Source organism: Parambassis ranga, chromosome 2 (genome assembly GCF_900634625.1).
Source record: "Parambassis ranga chromosome 2, fParRan2.1, whole genome shotgun sequence".
NCBI lineage: Eukaryota > Metazoa > Chordata > Actinopteri > Ambassidae > Parambassis > Parambassis ranga.
The window spans coordinates 11397964-11418938 of record NC_041023.1 but is presented as its reverse complement, the minus strand read 5'-3'; the positions used below and the strand labels follow the sequence as shown (position 1 = coordinate 11418938).

General features: G+C 39.8%; 3 protein-coding genes across 3 annotated transcripts in view; 2 read left to right on the top strand and 1 right to left on the bottom strand.

Annotated features, from left to right (window-relative positions):
• Nucleotides 1-347: 347 nt before the first annotated feature.
• gngt1 (guanine nucleotide binding protein (G protein), gamma transducing activity polypeptide 1) lies at nucleotides 348-1061 on the bottom strand. The gene is made up of 3 exons (XM_028422989.1): nucleotides 1016-1061; nucleotides 797-895; nucleotides 348-702 (listed from the first exon to the last, which is right to left on the bottom strand). The coding sequence occupies exons 2-3, from the start codon at nucleotides 890-892 to the stop codon at nucleotides 577-579; spliced, it is 222 nt and encodes a 73-aa protein (XP_028278790.1). The 5' UTR covers nucleotides 893-895; nucleotides 1016-1061; the 3' UTR covers nucleotides 348-576.
• A 967-nt stretch (nucleotides 1062-2028) lies between these two features.
• tfpi2 (tissue factor pathway inhibitor 2) lies at nucleotides 2029-3905 on the top strand. Its single transcript, XM_028422964.1, has 5 exons — nucleotides 2029-2155; nucleotides 2317-2487; nucleotides 2617-2796; nucleotides 3016-3189; nucleotides 3528-3905. Exons 1-5 carry the CDS (start codon nucleotides 2083-2085, stop codon nucleotides 3608-3610), a joined length of 681 nt encoding a protein of 226 aa, XP_028278765.1. The 5' UTR covers nucleotides 2029-2082; the 3' UTR covers nucleotides 3611-3905.
• A 6477-nt stretch (nucleotides 3906-10382) lies between these two features.
• Nucleotides 10383-20975, top strand: part of calcr (calcitonin receptor) — a 44967-nt gene continuing 34374 nt past the window's right edge. Inside the window, exons 1-2 of the mRNA XM_028422940.1 lie at nucleotides 10383-10499; nucleotides 10611-10705. The gene's annotated coding sequence lies outside the window, so the exon portion shown is untranslated. The remainder of the gene's footprint in view (nucleotides 10500-10610; nucleotides 10706-20975) is intronic.

Below are 20975 nucleotides of genomic sequence, written 5' to 3'. Positions count from 1 at the left end.
AAACCTTTTAAACTTTTTTTAGATCTCTGAATTGCTTAGGTGAAAGGAAATTTCACTCACTGAAAGTCGAGGCAAGGTGGGCTGCTTGTACAAATTCAGTTAAATATTTTTTTTTTACAGATTACTTCTGTACTTCCAAAACCATGATGAATGTTACAGAATGGAGAAAAAAAAAATAACTAAATGTATTCAATGATGGATCTGTTTCTTTTGAAACCTTCAGTCAGTCATGGAGACAGGTTAAGTTATAATCACGCACATTTAATAACAGTTGCTTCTGTGTGTGAAACAACACATGGGCCCATTTTCTTAGACTACACACCACAGGAGAGAGAAGCATTATATAATACTTGCCGAATACAACTCTTTATTTATTCCATCTTTCCAAAGAATACATTTATAAGGCTACAAATCTGATCAGAAGATGGGGAATCATTTACATTGGAGCTTGTGCAGTTTAATAATTTCTTTTCTTCTTTATGTTCTTCTAGTCTTCTCATTATAATCCATTATATGACGGGAGGGAGAATGTCCTTGGGTGCTAATCTGAGATATGAAAAGCTCCTCAGGTCCAGTCTAGCAGATGATGCAGCCACCTTTCTCCTTGAAGGGATTCTTCTCCTCTGAAATGCCTTTAACGAGGGTGTCCTCCTCCACTCTCTCCTGAATGTAGTCCTTCATTTCCTCACAGCATTTAGATGTCTAAATCGATCAGATTAAACGGAAGCTTCAGCGATAAAAAAATTCACAAAATTAATTTTAAACATTTTTATCACATCAAGTGTTGAGGACTCACCAACCACCTCTCAAGTTTCACTTCAAGTTTACGTTGGTTTAGTTCCATTACAGCCTTGTCTTTGTCTGTCAGTTCATCCACATTTATCACTGGCATTTTCTGTTGAAATAAAAGAAACATTCAGCATCCTTCATATCCACTGCCATGTGACAGAGAAGTTAATCTATTAAGTCATAGGTTCCCTTCAGATTTGAACAGAAAGAATATAAATTCACTTACGAATGCTTACAAGGAGCAGTCCTTCACTCTTGAAACCCTGTTGAAGAATCCCTCTCCTCTCCCTCAATCTGGGTTATAAAGTAATCTGCATAAACAATTCTAATCCACTAATCTGATTAAAACAAGGCCCCACTGAATGTTCAGTGGTCTGTGCTATCAAACTACGGTGGAGCAAATCACACAGGTGTCTCTTTGGTATAAAAACCATCAAGTGTTTTTACCGTTTATTACGGATTTATTCTGGATTGGTGCTATTTAAGACTTTTGTTTCCCTGTAGATAAATGTGGGTTAAGGTGTGGAGCTTCATGTATCAGGTCATTTTGATAAGACGGCTAATCTGTATTTAGCCTCCACCTGTCAAGGTGGAGACACATCATTGTTGTAAAGATGACTGCAAGGCAGTTTTGTAGTTACATGTTATGTGAGTAAGTAAAACTATGCAAAACCCCAAATGTTTGTTTTATTGAAGTGAGTTATTAAATAACTGGTTATTACAAAGCTGGAAGACACCACGAGCCTGTGAGCGAAAGTGTGTGTGTGTGTGTGAGAGAGAGAGAGAGTGAGAGAGTGAGTAAGGACAGATCCAGTCAGACGGGTGTATGGTGGGAACTTGGCAGGATGTCTCAGACTCATAGGATCAATATTTCACATGCATTCCAAGAAACACAAAATGAACTCTGTGGAAAGAGATTGAACAGATATGCTGCCTCATAAACATCATCATCTTCATCTTCTTCACTCATTTTCTTCTTCTCCTTCCTTCCAGTCTAACACTGGGATATTTGGGAATTAATTCTGTTATTTCAGCTGTGTTGAATATACTCTTAGTCACAGTCTTAATACTCTTTTACGCAATTATTACGACGTAAAAACGTCGCTCCCTGATGTCACTCATATATTCATCCGGTCTATGGATTCATATCTAGTCTAATCTAGCCTGAACTGTTAGTATGGAAATGAGTCATTATATCCCCGCCCCTGTATTTCCCCTGCGAAACACAACTATAAAACTGGCTGGGGTTGTCTGCAGAGCGGAAAAACTGGGAGTCAGACCAAAACTTGTACAATGGAGTTGTGCACATTAGCGCTATTTGTATTTCTATCGTCGTTCTACAACGTCTTGACGTTAGCACCTAAAGGTAACATCAATATTTGTTTCGCTTATTTTATACCTCACTGAACTGTTACAAAATAAAAACATAAATAAACAGTTGGCCGACATGAGGGTCAGGCGCAGAGCATCCAGGCGGGCCGGGTGTTATCAGCAGTGTTTTAAAAGTATCCTTGCCTTTGTTTTCAGCTGCGTGTCTACTTCCAGTGGAGGAAGGACCTTGTAGAGCAGACATTGAGCGCTATTACTACAACACTATCACCCAAAAGTGCGAGATTTTCTACTATGGGGGATGCCAAGGCAATGCCAATAACTTCAAGAGTTTTCAGGAATGCCAGAAGACATGTTTCAGAATCCCAAGTAAGTTGAGTAAGAGACTTGACAATGTTGTTGAATGGTCTGTGTGGCTGTGCCTGTCACAATCATTTTTGGATCTCTGACTCTGAAAATGATCTAATTGCTAAATGTAAAATTAATTTTCCTCCACAGAGATTCCCCAAATCTGCAGGTTTCCTAAAGATGAGGGACCCTGCCGTGCCCTCTTCCACGTCTACTTCTTCAACATGACCACCATGCAGTGTGAGCCCTTTTCTTATGGAGGGTGCCAGGGGAACTCCAACCGCTTCCAAGACCTGACCACCTGCATGGAGTACTGCAGTCCTCAAAAAAGTTAGTAGAAGCTCGCCTGTTCTGAAATGCTGACACCTCCTGTTTAAATTTAGATTCACATTGGCTGTCAGTGCTGAAGCATGGCATGAAACTAATGTTACAAGAGGTCCATAAATATCCCACAATGCAGTGCAGGAGAGGTGAGGTCACCTGGTTACAAGTGTACATGGGGAGATTCGAAAAGTTTCATAATGTGCATATTGTGTGCTTGATTTTCAGGAGTTCCTGTACTTTGTCTGGACCCTCTGGACAACGGGAGGTGTTCAGCCTCCATAACCCGTTATTACTACAACACAGCCACCAAGATGTGTGAGGAGTTTGTCTACTCAGGCTGTGGAGGGAGCAGCAACAACTTTGTTTCGCGGCAAAGCTGCATGGACGTATGTGTGAGAGGTGCGTGAGAGTGCTCATGAAGATGATCATTTGAAGAGAGTTAATTGATTCAGTAATTCAGACAGGTCAGGTACTCAGACCCATGTATTTGGTTAGATTTTGGAGAAAACTCAAAAAGTGAGTGGGGCTTTGATGCCAGACCAAATTATTCTCAGCTGATTTTATTCCCAGGCTTTAAAAATGCTTGGCATGTTTAGGTGGATGATATCCTCCAAACCTTTCATATGTTAGAACCAAGGGAATCTGTCTCTAAGAAGTGCTGTTTGCATAATTATAAGTATAGAAAATCATTTGGATTTTACGCTTTACTGATCAATTTTTATGCTTCTGTGTTCCAGGAGGAAAAAAGCACACAATCCTAACAAAAGCTCGGAGCATGAGACGGAATAGAAACAGCCGCATAACTTTCTTGCAGGCATAGACGTTCGGCACACGTTGGACAAATCTTTTCCAGGAAACTGAAATCTATTTGCATATGCTAAAATGTCGACCAGGTTGTGCCTTAACATACTTCAACCGGATCTTTCACAAGCAATAATTCAAATGTGACTTTACTGTATGCTGTTGATGAAGTTTTTTACTACTGCACTAATGTTCCTGACTGTTTTTTTATACTGTGTGTTTTGTATAAATAATACAATTATTAATATTATTGAGGAGTTTTTATTCGCTCAATTACATCTCTGTTTTTAAAAAATACAAACATTTTTATTGAACTATGTGTTTCCTGTATTTTGATGCTGCTGTGTGTATTGTGTAAATAATTAACTGGTTTTAAAGAACACCTTCAACTGTATCTTGTTTTACTCTGAAAATCTAGGGTTGGTTTCTTCACTTTGTCTCAGTCACTTTCACTTTATCCGTGGGCCGCTCTTTCATTCTGTACTAATGCTGCTGTCTTCCCTCCTTATCCAGTAAAGCTATTGTCTCAGTCATTTCAGCATCAGCCTAGAATCAGGGAGGAAGCAAACACTGCTGTGGCAGGTTCATTAGAATGTGAATCATTAGTAATTATAATGTAATTATGGTGGAATATACAACACAACCAGCCTAAAACTGCGCACTTTCTAGATCAGTTATCGAAAATGATGCCACAAGTTTGTGTACTTTTACTTTTCTCCTACAAAACATTAAGATGAATCACACGGCTCCATAACCTCATTAAGGAGAGAAGGCTATTCATTTAAAGGTACTCTGTGTTTCTAGAATATCCTGACAGCCATAAATCTGTGCTTTGTTCCATCTCTTATAATAGAATAGTTGGAGTGCTGTGTGACTTTTCGGGCAATAAATATTTATGGATGATATCAAAGGAAACTGCTAGCCCATCCGGCTTGGCTATAAATAGTAATAAAAGGCCATACATCTGGCAAGGCTTTTTGCTATTAAGAACCACAGCTAAATCATACAATGTATTAGACAGCAGTATGACAGGCTGTCATCCCAACTGTCTGTATTCAGCTTTTCAAATGTCATATAATCGTGGGATCTTAATGGCTGCTTTCATTGGAACAGGTTGGAGAATTAAGGGTAAGCTTATCTCAACCTTCTGTCCTTTGAGTTTGATTTTTTTTGTGCTCCATAGGGAGCTTTTAACCCACAACACACATACACATCAGTAAATGCAACAATCTCCTGCAAATGTGCAAAGCAATAAGCATTAAACTTTGTAGCAAAAATATTTGCCCGGGCTGTTTAAACCACAGCATGAAATGACAAATGTCTGAGATGGCAAAAACCGACTCCGTAGTTAACTTTTAATAATCTGCCTTGGACCATTAATAGGTGGCAATATCACATTGATTGCCAGAGATCTGGTGTAGTTCTGGAGATGAATTGATCTTGCTCTGGTTATTTCATTAGCTGCAGTACATTACACAGACTAATTGTGTCCCATCATTCTCAATGGTGATTAATGGGTTTTTACATGGAGGCATGGTTCTCATTTAAAACTGGATTACCTCTATGTTGGAGGTTCACTGTCACCCTTTATTAGGCATTAATATTGTTTTACTATCTAGCAAGAAACCCAATAATCCATCATTTATTGCTGCTACTAGTATACTGTGGATAAGAGTGTAGGTGAGGGGGAGTGTCTTAGATGCCCCCTGGTGGTGGTATCATAGATAACAGAGAGAAACTGTGGAAAACCAAACTCAGTGAGTGTGTTTTCTGGCTGCTTTAAGATACTAATATGCAGACACAACACATTTTTCTGTACTGCTATTAGAATTGGATAAAAAGCAAGCCCTTAAAGGTGTCGACTCAGCAGTGTTTATTCAGAACAATCTGTTTGCTGAAATAATCGGAGCGCTCTCGTACCTTTGGGCACAGGTGTATGAAGACAAGTGTCTTTGTAAGCAACTTTTGGACATCTGTAGATGGTCATATATAGGTTGCCATTAAAGACACAGTCCCTCTAATAAAAACGCCATCCAAAGTTTTAGACAAATCAATCTTGTCCTCTGCAGCCACAAACAGGAAATCCATTACAGCTTTCTGATATTATCAACAAACAAACCAGCCTTCTCTATAGATTGATGGGTCACTTTGTTATTGCTCATGAAAACTCCCCAGGAAGTGAGCACATATGAGGGGCTGTATTAAAACAAGGAATAAATCTGCCCCACTTTTACTTTGCCCCACTTATACATTACTTTTTACACTGGTAAAGCAAGTAACATCTGCTTCCTCGTGACCTCACACTTGCAGATCAGTACTTCACATTAAAGTAAGGGGATTCTGTAGAGTTACAAGTTCTACAATTGTAGAATTGTAGAATCACTACCCAACCTGGTAACAGATATTGAAAGGTGGCCACAGATGCAAGAACATTTATTTTAAGATCCGCCATTTCTCTGCTGTCAGAGTTTGGTCTGTTTAAACTGTAGACCAAACATGTCAGCTGGCCTCCATGCCCCGACATGGCATCAGAGTTTCCCCCAACATTCATCACCTTCTGTTGCATAGAGTGGAACGACTCTATCCCTCTCCCCTCCTCCCCTCACAACTCTGGAGATTGATGTGTCTGGTGATGAGAATCCGAGCTGTTCCTCACTGTCCATCTGGCTGCCAAACACACATAGCTGCTGTATAATTAAACAACTCCATACTTCTGCTGCTACTGATATGTGTTAGATGCTTTTGTGGAGAAATAACATATAATATGGATAATAACATATAACATTCATATGTGTACATGAAGACTAAAGTCCTCTTCAGCCTGCTGTGTCTGGAGTAGCGTATCAATGGTCAATTTTTAAGGAGTATTCTAATAATCTCAAAGACATTAGAGATGATTCTAACTGTCTGAAATCATACTCACTGTGCAGTAGTTATTACTTTAACAATGGTGCTTTTGTTGTATGAGAATAGCGTTTGTTTTTTTGCAGCAGATGACTCATAGCTGTGAATAAATCTACTGCTTACACCCTCCTAAAAATGTGCCACAATCCTTTCTCATCAAGGTCAGGAAGATTAAAAATGATTTGAGCAGAATAAACAAATATAGATGCCTAAGTCAGGCGATGATTTAGGTTGTTTTTTTTTTCCTTGACAGTTAAAAGCAGCAAAAATAAAATAAATCTGAGGGGGCCTCTTTTTTTCCCTCCTCAGTTTCAATTAGCTTCTTAGAGGTCAAATACTTCATATTGAGCTTCTCTTCAGCAGTTCTCTGCAGCTTTACACATTGGCGTGAATTTGCTGCTTAATAATATTTTCTTTTTAATATATACAATGTTCAGGAAAGCTGGCCCATCACAGGTTATTTGGCAGAACACAGAGCCATGCTGTAAAATCTCAGAATAAGCAGGTTTTATTTCAACCTGGGGAGGAACTATCTGTCGCTTTGTGATACCTGCTAAAAAAGCAAACAACAAAAAACAGACACATTTCACAGTCTGAAGAGTGTAGCTATCAGCTATGTGTTTATCCTTCCAAACACAGTTGTATTACAGATTTATGACAGTTGTGAATCTCGCAGTCTTCAGTATTTTGCCACTAAATGTATCATGACATCACTTCCATGTCAGTATTGCGAATTTTTCTCATTTCGCATTTCGACTTGTCACAGCAGGAAAAGCACAACACTCTCCAAGATACAGAACCCGTCATCTTACACAATGTTCTCCCCAAACACTCCATGACATGCTGTTAAAGCACAGGAGGGTATTCAATGCGAGACTCATTCCACTGAGATGTAATATACCACAGGGCACCACAGGAAGTCTGTGTGGCTTCTAGCCTTCAACATTTTCAACTCCTCAGTCAAAGGTAATAAGTCTGGATCATCAGACTCCATTCAGCCCTGTCACCAGCTCCATAACCTCATCATTTATTAATAATTCATAACCTCAACAGAATAATGCTTTATGGTACAATATTTCCATGTATAACTTCACTTGTGCAATAATCCAGTGATTAATTTACATAGACATGCAGCTTGTATTTCTGTTTATGACAAACTATTCTGGAACATTGTGATACTAAAATCAAATATCATACACAGTGTTAAGATCAGACATGAGGGAGAAACAGAGAAGCTGCTACATTGACCTGAAATGAGGAACCAGCCGGCTGATTAATGGTGGACAGGTGTGAGGGCTCCTGCTGGCCAGGTGAGGAATTGCAGGGTTTGAAAGAAGGATTACAATGAATTGTTGAGACTGGAATTACAACAGCAATGTTCAGGTTTTTCACTCATTTACCATGTTATTGCTGTAAACATACTTGTCCACAGTGTGAAGTAATTCTTTTTAAAGCCATTCAAGCTAATAAAGTAAAATCCATTAATTATCATGCTAAGTACCTTTGCATTGCTGGATTTTTTAGCCACTTGGGGGCAGCAGAAACAAACTGATATTGATTGCAGTATATTTTCATTTTCTAATATCTGTGCAGTATTGGTGGAACAAAAACAGGACCCGAAGTATTTGAAGGCAACCATGAAGATTCTACTTAGAAACAGCACAGCTGGAAGCCTACATTAAAACCAGCCACTTATGAATAAAATGTCACATTCAAACACTCAGTGAACCCATATTACCAACTCAAAGAGGCACCAGATGACATCACCCATTCAAACCTTGATGGTATTACAGTGTATTAAATACTGCAACAGACATGCTTCTCTTTGGGTTTACACAATTATCAGACCCGTAGCCTTAAATGTGCAACACACTAACAATCCTTTCTGCTTTGTCTGTGGTGTTCAGTGTGTTCAAGATAGAAAATAATTGCTTTTCTTCATGCAGGATGTCACACAGTGACATCCCATTAAATTCAAATTGTGCATAGATACTGCCAACACTGGCATCCAAACTCACACGGCCTTTACTCCGGCATCATTATCTTCTAGATTCACAAACACAACAGGACCAACAGAAACAGGCTTCACTCCAGCTCCATTTTCCTCATCCATCCTCCACCATCCATCATCACCACAACTGATCATAATGAAGGGGATTCTCTGAAGAGGACTCACTTTTTCATGGAAGGGTCTTCTGACCACAAATACCATCGTCAACTTAGGATGTGACCAAAAGGGAAAGTGGGTATTCTGCCAGGAGGGATTTCTTGTATGACATGGTGATGTATGTCTTGAATGACTTTTATCCAGCGGTAGTGAAGCAGCTTAAAGGATTCACATCCATCACTGGAAACCACAATATGAATTGAGTCCTCATTTGTTTTACTTGTTCTACAGCATGAATTGACATTCATCTAATAAATGTGCACATGTTTAGATGTATACATAAAGTGTAGCTGACAAGAGGCAATGAAGAAACTAGTGACATTACCTGCTAGATAGTGTTTGTCTACGCCTAGCTGCTGTGGATGTTCTGTCTTTTTGAAGGCGGCACTATTTGTTGGCAGATAGCGTGGTTTTAGAGATGACAGCCTCATCATGTCTTTCACTGTTATAATGTGTTATAAATATGCAGCCACATGTCCAACGTTGCTTTGTCTCACTCCCCCCTCTCTGTGGGTGGTGTGTGTGTGTTGGAGATGGAGAGAGATGAATGTCAAATTTGTGTTGACAGGCATTGCGGACAAACAGCTGGTTGTGTTGTAATTAAGTGTAAAGAGAAAGTTGTGGGGCAGAAAGACAACAATGAGAGGATGCTTCCTTTGTTTTTAAGAAGTCCCTGTGCTGTTGGGTCCACAGATGTTTTCTGTTTTACACACCACCAGCTATATAAATGCCAAGTCTGAGAAAAAAAAACAAACAAAAACAAACCCTGCTTCATCTTTCATAAGGACATCGATAAGTGACTGCTTTATGCATGCAATGATTTTTCTTTATTGGCCGCAACAGTCTTTAAAAAATATCTATATAAATGTTTCATTTTCGCACTAAATAACCGCCTCCATCCACAAATAATCTGCAGCACCTGTCTGCTGGAGCATACCAATCAATTCTTAGTGAAGTCTGTGTGCTACATCTTGTACAGAATCAGGTGAACAGGGGTGGTGTTGGATGAGGTCAGCCATCACCCCTCTCTGCACCATGTGGGCTGGAGCGTCGTCCAGGTGCAAGAGCACTGTCCTATGCCAAGACTGTTTTACAGCAGCAGGTGTCACATGGTCGGTCTTTGTTAGAAAATGGTGGACCTCCTGGAGGGTTGCAAATTCCTGCCTCAAAGATAATCCCTTTGTTGTTCTGAATCTGAATCTGCTTCTCATCAGGCCTATGGAGTTTCAGGAGGGACACCTCGGTCATCTGGAGTTTGTTTTCAACCACTGCAAATGTTTTGTGGCAGTGTATTATTGTTTTATCTATTTATCTTATAAGATCTTGCCATGGATCTTTTCAAATGTCTCCTGTTTGGTGATGATGAGGAATGGGGGCCAACTTCAGGCTCTTAAGATCATGGATCATTGATGATTCAATAGTAAATGGTGCCAGAAACAAAATATTTGTTAGATAAAGGGCATGAGAATCGAAAAAACCTCCTTTATGCCAAGGTTATTTTAAAGTCACTGAGACCACCACATGCAAACAGTGCGTAATATTACTGTAATTTTCTTCGGTGTCCGACCAGAGCGCACACACACGCACACACACGCGCGCGCTGTGAGGCAGCTTCACCCCGCTGTGTGTGTCTTTAACACTCAGTGCAAGGTAAAGGCGAGGAGGAGCTCCACCACCACATGCTCCTCCACGTAAACGGCAGGCTGTTAGACGCACTTGGATTACCGGCTAGTCAACTGTCACCGTTCATAACGACCACAGAGCAGACCGGCGCCCTGCCCCGCGCGCTCCTCTCTCTCAGCCGCACGGCCATTAATTCATCTCATCATAAAAGAAGGTAGACACCTGGGTTAAGTCGCGGCCGTAGAAACATTTGATTGAGTTTTACTGTCGGTTTTATCTCCGTGGATCATAAAAAAAGTTGTTTTATTGACACTGCGTTAAATAGGAGCGCAGAAACTGGGAGTCGGTCTCCGTGGAAGGACTTCTCTGATTCTCTTCAGCATCTTCTTTTACCGGGGCTGCAAAATCTCTTGGACTAAGGTAAATCACGAGCGAAAGCTTTTACTCTATAACTTTTTTGAGTTGCACCGAGGAAAAAAACAAAGGAAAGAAAAATAAGGAGCTACAATGGGGATAAGATTTGATGTGTCTCAGTTTGGGTCCAAATTCCCCTCGGTAGGGATTTATCTGTGATGACTGGTTGTTGATACAATATATTCATCCTGTAAATGTATTGATGTTGTAGTCTACAGACAGACAGAAGGATAAAATCGCGAAAACAACAGATTAGCTCCAGATTATTTTCAGCACAGCTGCTCTATTAAGTAGAAGGACAACTCATGAAATGCAGTCTTTATTAGACATGATATTGTAATGAGCTCATACAGGAGCTTCCATGAAGGAATCCTGATCCTCTGGGTATTGAATATGTTTAGAAATATAACTGAAGACTGCAGAAGTTGACTATTGTTGCAGTTTTATTGAAAAGATTTTCCATTAGTGCGCAGGAAAAGAGCTCTGGAGCTCGTCTACAGCATATCCTCCTCCTCCTCTTTGCAGCCAGAGAGATGAGAAGAATGGTACATGTGAATCCTTTCCACACACACACACAGCCCATATACGTTCCTGATTCAATTCAGAAAACAAAAAAAGCAGAGGCATCTGTCATGTTCTCAGCAGTAAATGCTCACCAGGACACACACAGTAGAAAGCATTAATGCGACACATAATTCACTAGCACACACACACACACCCACACACCCACACAGATTAAAGGTCAATGCATGCAACCTTTTCATGCAGATACACAAAAAACACACCAAAGCTGCTTTACTGCTGACTTTTTTGAGTTATTCTATCATGAGCCAAATCCACCCAGTGTCCGTCCAATACAGCCTCCTTCTTCTTCTTCTCTGTTCTCCTTTAACCCCATGCATGTGCCCCTCACATTAATTATTAGCAAATTCATGGAAAGGGAAAATAGGCATTCCTTCATGGACCTACAACCCCACAAGCCGGAAACGAAACAAAACCAAAATCATCGCCTGCCTCACTTCAGGCTCCAGCACAGTGTCAGGAACTGAAGAGCCTTCTGCGAAGATGTCCTCAGCTATACTGTGATTCTTCTTTTGGGGATTCCTTTCTGTTTACGTAACCGTGTTTAGAGTAATGGCTTGTGCTGTCTGGAGTATTTATTATAGGCAATGGTGAGTGAAGTGGCTTCAGTGAGCTGATAGGACTATAAGCAATGAGAGCTTCTACAGAGCGTATACTGCGCAAACACAGAGGAAGACAAGAATAGCAGCAAACAGACAGCCAGGCTGTCAAAGAAGCAGAGAGGGATGTGCAGACAGGCAGGCTGAGATATGTACAGTGCCCTGCAGTGAATTGGGTTGGGTTGGCAGCGTGTCTGGCTGCTTTCTGAGTCTCTGAGATAAGTTCGTCATTCATCATCCCACACGCTGCACGTTTGCCTGTCTGTCTTTCAGTCAGCCTGTCTGTGTGGTCAGACATGGACAAGCGGGTGAGCAGGCAAGCGTCAAATCTGCTCCCCTTTTTTGTATGAACCGAAGTAAAAGGTTCTGAGAGCGAGAGAGAGAGAGAGATCTGCTCTGCATGAAAAGATGAGAAAAAAGGAAAGATGGGCCTTTGGAGGGGTATTGTGGCTTAAATTTACCACATGGTCTTTGAGGAACAGATTTTTTTAAGCTGTAGGCATAAATATAAAGATAAGGATGAATGAAGAAGACAGGTTTGCAGCTCTTTGGTCATTTATATGCTGCACAAATGCAAATATAAGGCTGCACACACGCAGCCTCCTTTTCTGTTACACTCAAAACAATAGTGTAATTGAGACCTACTGCTCATGGTCAGCGGACTATCCACTGCCTGTTGTTATTAATCAGGCAATTGCTTCATGTTTCATAGATGGGTGCATGCAATGACACTAGTGTCCTCCTTGTCTTTGTTCAGGGCATTTAATAAGGGCATTTTCATGAGAACATTTACTCCTCTGGGCTGAGAATGACACTTTTCCAATAAGATTATCATTTGAATTACTATAAATCTACTCCAGGGTTGTCGGTGTGGAAAACCAAAAAAAAAAACTCTCCAGTGACCGCATGCTTAAGCCAGTTGGATGATGTGGACGATTTTGCTGTCTCGCATTTAACTGCTTACACTGGCTGTTTTGCCCTTTAAAGGCAAGCAAGATTACATATTCTGAGAAACTGCATACTTGCTGCGAATGCTGAAATGTCACCCATTAGAGTTTAAAGTTCCCACGCTAGTAAGCTATACATCAGGCTTAAGACAGATCAAAGGGTGGGGTTTAACCTTTACGTAATACACGCAGCCTGCCTTGAGTCACATGTCGGGCTTTACTTCTTCATTTCATGCTACAAGGGACGCATCGCTCAGCAGCACGTGCACATCCGTGCGAAACGATAAAGACATTTATAGAGTAATAAGCGATAGTAAAATTGACTTTGCTGAAACTATTGAGCAAGCTGGACCCCTTATATGATGTGATTAAAGTTAAGTGTTGCAATATGTGCAACACAGCTGCAGCCGTCTCTGCCCATCGTTCAGATTCGTCCACTCTCACTTCTCCATGTGAGTCACGACATGAACTTTATTCAGGCAAGCACTCGTATTTGTGATTTTCCATGAAGACAAGAGGATCTGCTGTCGTAAAATGTAATTTCACACTCGTCTGTTCCAGTTATCTCCACCCCTATATGCAGCACAGGTGGCTGGGTGAGCCGTTTCAGCTCAATAGATAGTTGCAACATTCACAGAAATTCAAAGAGAGAGGTGTAGTATTAATTAAAAAAATATTTAGTTTCAGGTTGGTTGTACTAATGAAAGCATGCATTGTATTCAGTGATACAGCCTAACACTTGCTGACGTAGCATCAATAGGTGGTGCTAGAATCGAGCAAATAGCTGTCAGCGAGAGAGTGCTTGTGACAGAGATCTTTTTTCTAATGTTTCTATTGGAATGCCTTTGCGTCTCCTCTCCTCTCCTCTGTCACATCTTCTCCTCCTATCATACCAGAATTCACAGCACCACCACCACTAAATGGACGTCATGCAGCTGCTGGCAAAATGTGCCCCTTTACCAACACTCTCTGATTGAATGTTCCCTCTCTGAAATCATGGAGTGGGCTGTTTCACATAACCTTTCAATTATTTCTACAGTTTCCATCACACAATTTTACCATGGGTCACAAAAAAAAATCACATTTCAGGTTTTAAGACATAAAAGGCAATTAGTCCAGAAGAAAGAGAAATCTTAGATGGGGCTTATTATAACCTCAATGCAGCTGTTCTAAATGGTAAGGTCATTATCGAAGAGCCCTTAGTCTCAGCCAAAGCCTCCTTTCAGCTGTTAAACTGGGTGTTTAATGCAAATTCAATACTGGCTTTTCTCCAGCCAAAGAATACTACAAAACCTTCTATATATGCTGCTGTCAACAGGCAAGTGTATAAAACCAATTAGCATAGTAACAACTAGAGCAGGGCTGCCCAATTTGGGTCATATTTGGACTTGCTTCCATTTTTTTCTGCTCATTCTCCTCTTAAGAAAGAAATTCTGTTCTTCTTCATGTTGAGCATGCACATCATCAACTTTAAGTCAGCTATTCAAGACGCACCAATTGAGACACAAACATCCAGCATAAAATTCAGGAAAAAAAACAAAGGCCGTAGGGCTAGAAGATGAATTGTATAATGCTCAGCTCATGGCTCCTCCATCCTGAATCATTTTTGACTTGTTACGTTAAAAGAATTCAGGCACATCTGAAGTCAACACAAAGCCTGGAAACAGCGTGTCCCTTCAGATGAAATCATATTTGTCAAATTCAGAGAAAAGGCTGTGTACGCCCCTCCAGCCTTCTGGATGACTTTGACAATAAATGGAACAAACGTGTCTATACAAAGGATGTAATTAGCATGTTAATAGCACAAAAAAGGCCCAATTCTGATATTTGCTGTTCATGTGTGGAGATATCTTCATTTTTCTATTTATGAATGATTATAGAAACCATCACGTCATCACGGCATCTTCAGTTCATCCTTCTTATGTTTGATTTTTTCTTCTTTCCTGTCTTTATAAGAGGCCAGACTGACACAGACATCCTCCTTCATCTTGTTTGATTTCATTTTGTGTCTCTGTCTCCTCTCTTCATCTCTGTCCTTTTACTCTTTGTCCTTCATAGTTAATTGCATTCTCAGTCTCTCCTGTATTTCATCTCTGTGTTCTCTCTGTCTTCCTTCCTTTCTTTCCTCTAAATCCTGTCACCTTCTCACTCCTGTGTTTGGTTAGAAAACACGTCATGAGGGTTTTCTCAGCGTCAGCCTCTGAGCTTTACGTTGCTTCAGGAGACATGCTGTCACTTGGTGTACTGACACACATGGGGAACTGTTACCGGGTTAAAACTCACTCTTTTTAAAAAAAGGAGTTGCACATTTTTTACGACAGAGAAAATGATTTCACCAATTTAATCTCCATTAAAATGAGTCTTTCAGTCTTTTACCACTACAGATCTTCCTTGCTGTTTACCAGCCAGGTGTCCAGATTATCTCTCCAGATATGCATGTGCCATTTTTTTTTTTAAACTCTGACATTTAGAGTGACACAGTGGAATATTTTCGGCCTCATTCTCAGAATTTAGCTCTCTTGCACGGCATTGATGCATCTGTCTGCATTCGTGCCTGCAGCCTGTCAAGAACTTGCCATCGATAGCAATCTTTTCATTAATGAGCACTGCACACGTCAGTAAAAACATGAAAAGGTCATTAAAGGGATACTTTGACATTATGGGAGATCTGCTTAGAGTTAGGCAGGGCAGATTAACAGAGACATCTATCAATACAGCTGGAACAAGTGATGTTTAAAAAGATGTTATTGTTTTACACTAAATCATAGGCTGTGCATGGTACACATGATCATTTTTTTGTATAGGGAACAAGCGAACAAGATATAGCACGGTATTTAGCTTTAGAGGTTTAAATTAGCTAAGCTAGACTAATTGGGTCTTGGAAAGGTGAGGAGAAGGAGTTCAATAAGAAGCTGACAGGGAAATAGAGCAGAGAACTGCACAAAATGTTTGACATAAAAGATGATTCAAAAATAATTTTAAGGCACACAGATATGTCTCACAGGAGCACTTGTGACACATTGGACCCTTGTAGGAGACCCCTGCTGTTCAACATCAAAGACTCATTTCAGGGGGCATAAAAGCATAGCTCAGTGTGGTCAGCAATAATTAGTGTAGCTTTTCCCTCAAAGGATTGTGTGTGTGTGTGTGTGTGTGCCTGAGATGACTGTAATTCTGCCTTATCCATAGACTGTAGCACACCATTCAATGATTTCCTTTGCCGCTGGGCTCTGATTCGCCATTATTTTGGCTCCCACTCTCTGTGACTCAGAGGGTCACTTGTAATAGTAGGTGTAATCACCCCCTATTAAGCTTTCTGTGATTGATTGGTGAGACACTGGGAAAAGCCGTAGCACTGACTTTAAAGGTGGTGGCCAATGATTTTCTTTAGTTCCTGGTTGTCAGCTGGTCTGCTTGTGGAGCAATTTTCTCTCTGAATCTGGTGGTGCCATTTCAAGTTGAATGCAACCTTGATGCAGTTTAGGAGCAGAAGGGTGTTACTGTTGAGTTTCTGACCTTTTGTCATCGCCCAGTGTGTAGAAACCCACTCTCAGTGTGATGTCTGTGAAACTTCGAATTAGGGGTGGGCGATATGGCAAAAGTTTTATATCACGATTCTTTAATGATAAAATCACGATCTCGATTTTATCACGATTTGTTTTTACATTGACACTAATTTGCATGTTAGTGTGTAAATGACGTCAGGTAGCCTACTCTGTCACCTCTCAAAAACTGTCAGTAGATGTTAAAGGCAAACAAAAACTCTGATAACGTGCACTCGGTATTAGTTTTCAATAAACATGAAAATTTAAATAATTTACAGAACAAAATTCAAATAGGTTAAAAAGAAGACTAATGTTGTTCTGTAAAAAAAGTATTATTCAACAGTCATTTAAACAGACTGAAGTGTGCCTCCTAAGGTTAAACAATAAATACAGTATTGAGACTTAAGTAACTCCTGAAGTTCAATGTGATTTAGAACAAATGATCAAACTTTAATGGGAATCATTTCTAAGGACAAACGGAGCTGCTGCTGTCACCTCTGTCCACCGTTTACTAGAGTTCTCATATGGAGCCTCTTCATCAAATGCCTGCGTTATTGTTTTGGTGACGTCATCAGCTGTTGCCTCTGTCTGCATCTAATGTACACACGCGGCCCTCCCACTACACACACACAGGTGCTGACGGCACAACAGCAGCGAACCTGAATATAACGAGCTGGTAATGTTCAGAGAGGTGGGCGCGTACTCGCTCGTAGCATTATAATATACGCGGCCCTTCCACTGCGACACACGTCACGCGCAAACACACACACACACACACAGACTTAGAACACGCGCAGTACCGAACATAAAGGTGGAGTTCGTTTTAGGGACCAGTTCCTCCGTTCTCTTTTCGTTTTCAGCCGTAGCTTCCTAACAGGGAGGCTGTCATTGGTTGTGTTCGTGTTACATTAAGCGCACTGAGAGTTGGACGAGTGAAAAAACTCATGCGTCTGCGCGAACATAGACCTGCAATCAATAGAATCGGACGATATGGACGATAAAACGATCGTTCTGGTAGATCGCCGATACGTTCAAATCCTTCACGATCATTTATCGTCAAATCGCACAGCCCTACTTCGAATGCACCCTCTGCAGTGCTGATTTTGGTTATTACCTCCTTAACTGGAAGCACCGGTGCTCGTGCGGTAGGAGTGAGTTTGAGGAGCTGTGAGGGTTTTAGCACGAGGCTTTAGGGGCTTGTTGTGCCAAGTGATTTGCAGCATAACCATTCTGTTCTCCAGTGCTTCCCTGTTCATTGTGCTGCTTTTTCTCCTTATTTACACTGTCTCTGCTCTATTAATTTGTCCCTCGTTGCTTCTAAAATTAATTGAATCTGCACTGAAATGTTTACTCCCTTTTATTTTTGTTCACCGCTACCTCTGCCCAACCTTCCTGTGCTCTCATTATAACAGCACCCATCCATCCATCGCTCCCTCACTGTCTGTTTACAGCTTGTAGCACCCAGACCCGGCCCACTCCCTGACCCAGAGCTCCGCAGGAACACTATGCCCAGAGGGGAATCGTAGTTAATGCCTTTCAGCTGAAGTCCAGCAGCAAAATACTTCTTTCTTTCCCATAGCCCTCAGCTGCAGTGTGCTTCCTCTCTTTTGGGGGGTTGGTGATGCAGGACAAAAGGCATATCCTAATGGACTCTTTTACTGTTTTGTGGAGAAATAAAAGTTTGTGATCTTCAGTAAATGGGGGTTTATCCATCGTAGTCTGCTATTCAGGTGTTTATTAATTGGATTTATTAATAGATTGTGTGATAGCTCTGGTTTTAATACATTGGTTTTATCTTGTCTGATTTGTTAAAACCAGTGTTGGCAGGATTTGAGTAGGAATCAAAAACATCAAAAACAAACACTTGTGGACGTGTTTGAGGGTACGGCCTTAATTTCTGTTGTTTGTATTTTCTGCCAGATCATCTCAGTGATCGATAGAAGATTAAAATTCTTTGAAAAACCATATTTAATGTTGGAAAGAGGAGCAAAGATTGAGAGGAGGAGGATTACTGACAAAGGGCCTTAATATAATGATAAGACTCCAGAGAAGAATGTGCGCACAACTTTTTTTTTTTCAAAAGCAAGGTTATCTTTTCAGATGTGAATTATGATCTGCACACGGAGATGGGGCTGAGTGCTGCACAGTAAGTCACCTAGAAGACGGTGCAGGACTGGGCTCGGTCCGTCTGCCACCATCCTTTAAAACTCCTGCGTAACATCTTTGAGCTGCGATGTTTCTTCTTTCTTCTTCTTTCTTTCTTCTTTTTGTCTAATTGGAGATGTTAAAAGTGGCTTTATAGAAAAAAGATGTAAGAAATCAGGCTGGACAGTGTTTCAGTTTTATCATCATATGAATTACAAATGATTGCAGTTAAAAAAGATATTATTAGATGCTTTATTTAACCATGTAAAATTCTCAATAAAGTTTAAAGTCCTGCATCATAAAATAGAAATGGGTGTGCTCTGATTCGACTTAAAAATCAGTAACTTTTCATAATATTTTATGAATGTAAAATATAAATCTACTCCATAAATCTTTAAAATAATTAAAGTTTTAACAAAATAACAAAAAAATTTTGTTTTAAAGCTGAGTGATGGTACTATAAATCACAATATATCATTTTAAACAAGAGCTACAGAGAAAGCCTGTAGGATTTATTACAATTTACACAGTGACTTATTAAGTAATTATCAGTTATATACATGTAAATTATAACTAAATATTTTATACATTTAAAATGTCAGACACTTAAAATGATATTAATATTAAAATAATAACTAAAAGAAATAAGAGCTAATTCTAAATATAGTTTTAAAGAATATTCATAAAGTTTTTCAAAAGTCAGCTGTAAAATAGTTGTAATATATTCATTGATTTTTCATGTTCATATTGCATAATCATTCATGTGTATGTTGTTTGAATACACAATTTTTTCCCTAACATGAAAATTAATTTTAAGGTGTAAGACTACTTTATTAGATAACTTTAAAAAGAAAGAATTCAAAACTATGTGTCGCTTAGTTAATTAGTGAAATAATGAAAAGGTTGTCAGACAATTAGATTTCAATTACAGTGACGGTCCCATAGATAAAGCAGTGGTGGAAGCACGTCTTCATACTGAAACTCAATTTTGATAGTGCTAATGGAATATCATTAGCCCGACTGTAATAGTAACAGTGCAGAACACCAGGCACATCAATGTACATTCAGCCACTGATTAGTTAATAGTAGGGCAATTTTCAGTGTACTTTCCTGTTCATACTCTTCCAGGGCTCTAAATGGTTGCCACGAGCGTGCCACAGATAATGGTAATGGTATCAGACAGAAAGGAAATGGGAGACTGAGAGCATTTTTTCACCTCTGCAAATATACGTATGGGAGGATTTGTGTGTCTGTAGATGTGTGTGGTGTGTGTGTGCGTTAAGCATGTGGAGGCAGCAGCACACATTTCCTTTCTATCCAATCCACAAAAAAAGACAATACATTCAGCCATGGTTAGATAAGAAGCAGCACTTTGAAGTCAACGCAGATTAGAATAGAAACACAGCTTCTGTCTGTTCTATTTAAAAAAAATTCAAAGACTAGATATTGAAACTGAGCTTCAAATAATTATCTGATTACATATTTTTAATGTATTCATGTTAGCCTGAGAAGACATTTTGTGCTAACCTCTCCAGCATGATAATTAATTTTGATGATGCATCCATCAACAGGAAGAAATAGCAAAAAATCTGATCTCAAATCATTGAGCATGTCTGACAAAACCTGTCCTCAAAGCAGCAAGATTGATGTACCAATGTCTTCTTTATTCCACTATTATGCATGCATTGACAGCTCACAATATCAACAATTAAAACTGGAAACAAAAACTGTTTTTGTGGTATGGTACAACTCTTAACAGATGAGACACTACACTATACTAGATACATAATCAGCACATATTCTCTCATAAAGCTTTGAACATTCCACCTCATGTATTTCCCTATGGAGTTGTGGGATTGTATTCCCATGTATGCTACATACGATGCAAATTGTTTTATTGATTGAGTGTTTGTCTTGTCATTCATGTATCATGCATGTACACAGCCTTGTAAATAATTGTGTTGGACATATTTTCTTTACTTGTTCTTTCTTTCCATGGAATAAAATGCAGCATGTATAGAGAGGATGATGATTGTCATACAAAATTATTTTTAAGAAGGTCGCAATACTGTGCAGCAGGCTAAGAGTAAAGTCATAGTGGGCATAGTATGCATAAGGCCTATAATAGGGTCACACAATAGGCCATTGAATTAACACTAGTATAATATTTAACAGGACTTTGTGGGAGCGGTAAAGTAAGTAATCACAGTGTCCTGTGTTGGCTGATCTTGTTACTACTTGGCACGTGCAGTGTGCTGGCTTAAAGTGCTCACAGCCTGGTTTGTGTGAGAACTCACTGCCACTGATCTCTCTCTGTCATATGGCAAACAGAAGCAAGAAGGGTTTTATTGCTTGTGTTGTGAACTGCCTGATGGTGCAGGATAAAAAGGAAGGCTGCTGATGAGTTCCTATGTCTATATATATGTCTATAAATAATAGCTTCTAAAAACACAGAGTG

Excerpts from the sequence above, each read along its gene's own strand:
- gngt1 (XM_028422989.1), bottom strand. The coding sequence starts at position 892 with ATGCCAGTGATAAATGTGGATGAACTGACAGACAAAGACAAGGCTGTA. Across the intron at positions 703-796 it reads TGAAACTTGAGAGGTGGTTG|ACATCTAAATGCTGTGAGGA; the intron begins GTGAGTCCTCAA and ends TGATCGATTTAG.
- tfpi2 (XM_028422964.1), top strand. The coding sequence starts at position 2,083 with ATGGAGTTGTGCACATTAGCGCTATTTGTATTTCTATCGTCGTTCTAC. Across the intron at positions 2,488-2,616 it reads GACATGTTTCAGAATCCCAA|AGATTCCCCAAATCTGCAGG; the intron begins GTAAGTTGAGTA and ends TTTCCTCCACAG. Across the intron at positions 3,190-3,527 it reads CATGGACGTATGTGTGAGAG|GAGGAAAAAAGCACACAATC; the intron begins GTGCGTGAGAGT and ends TCTGTGTTCCAG.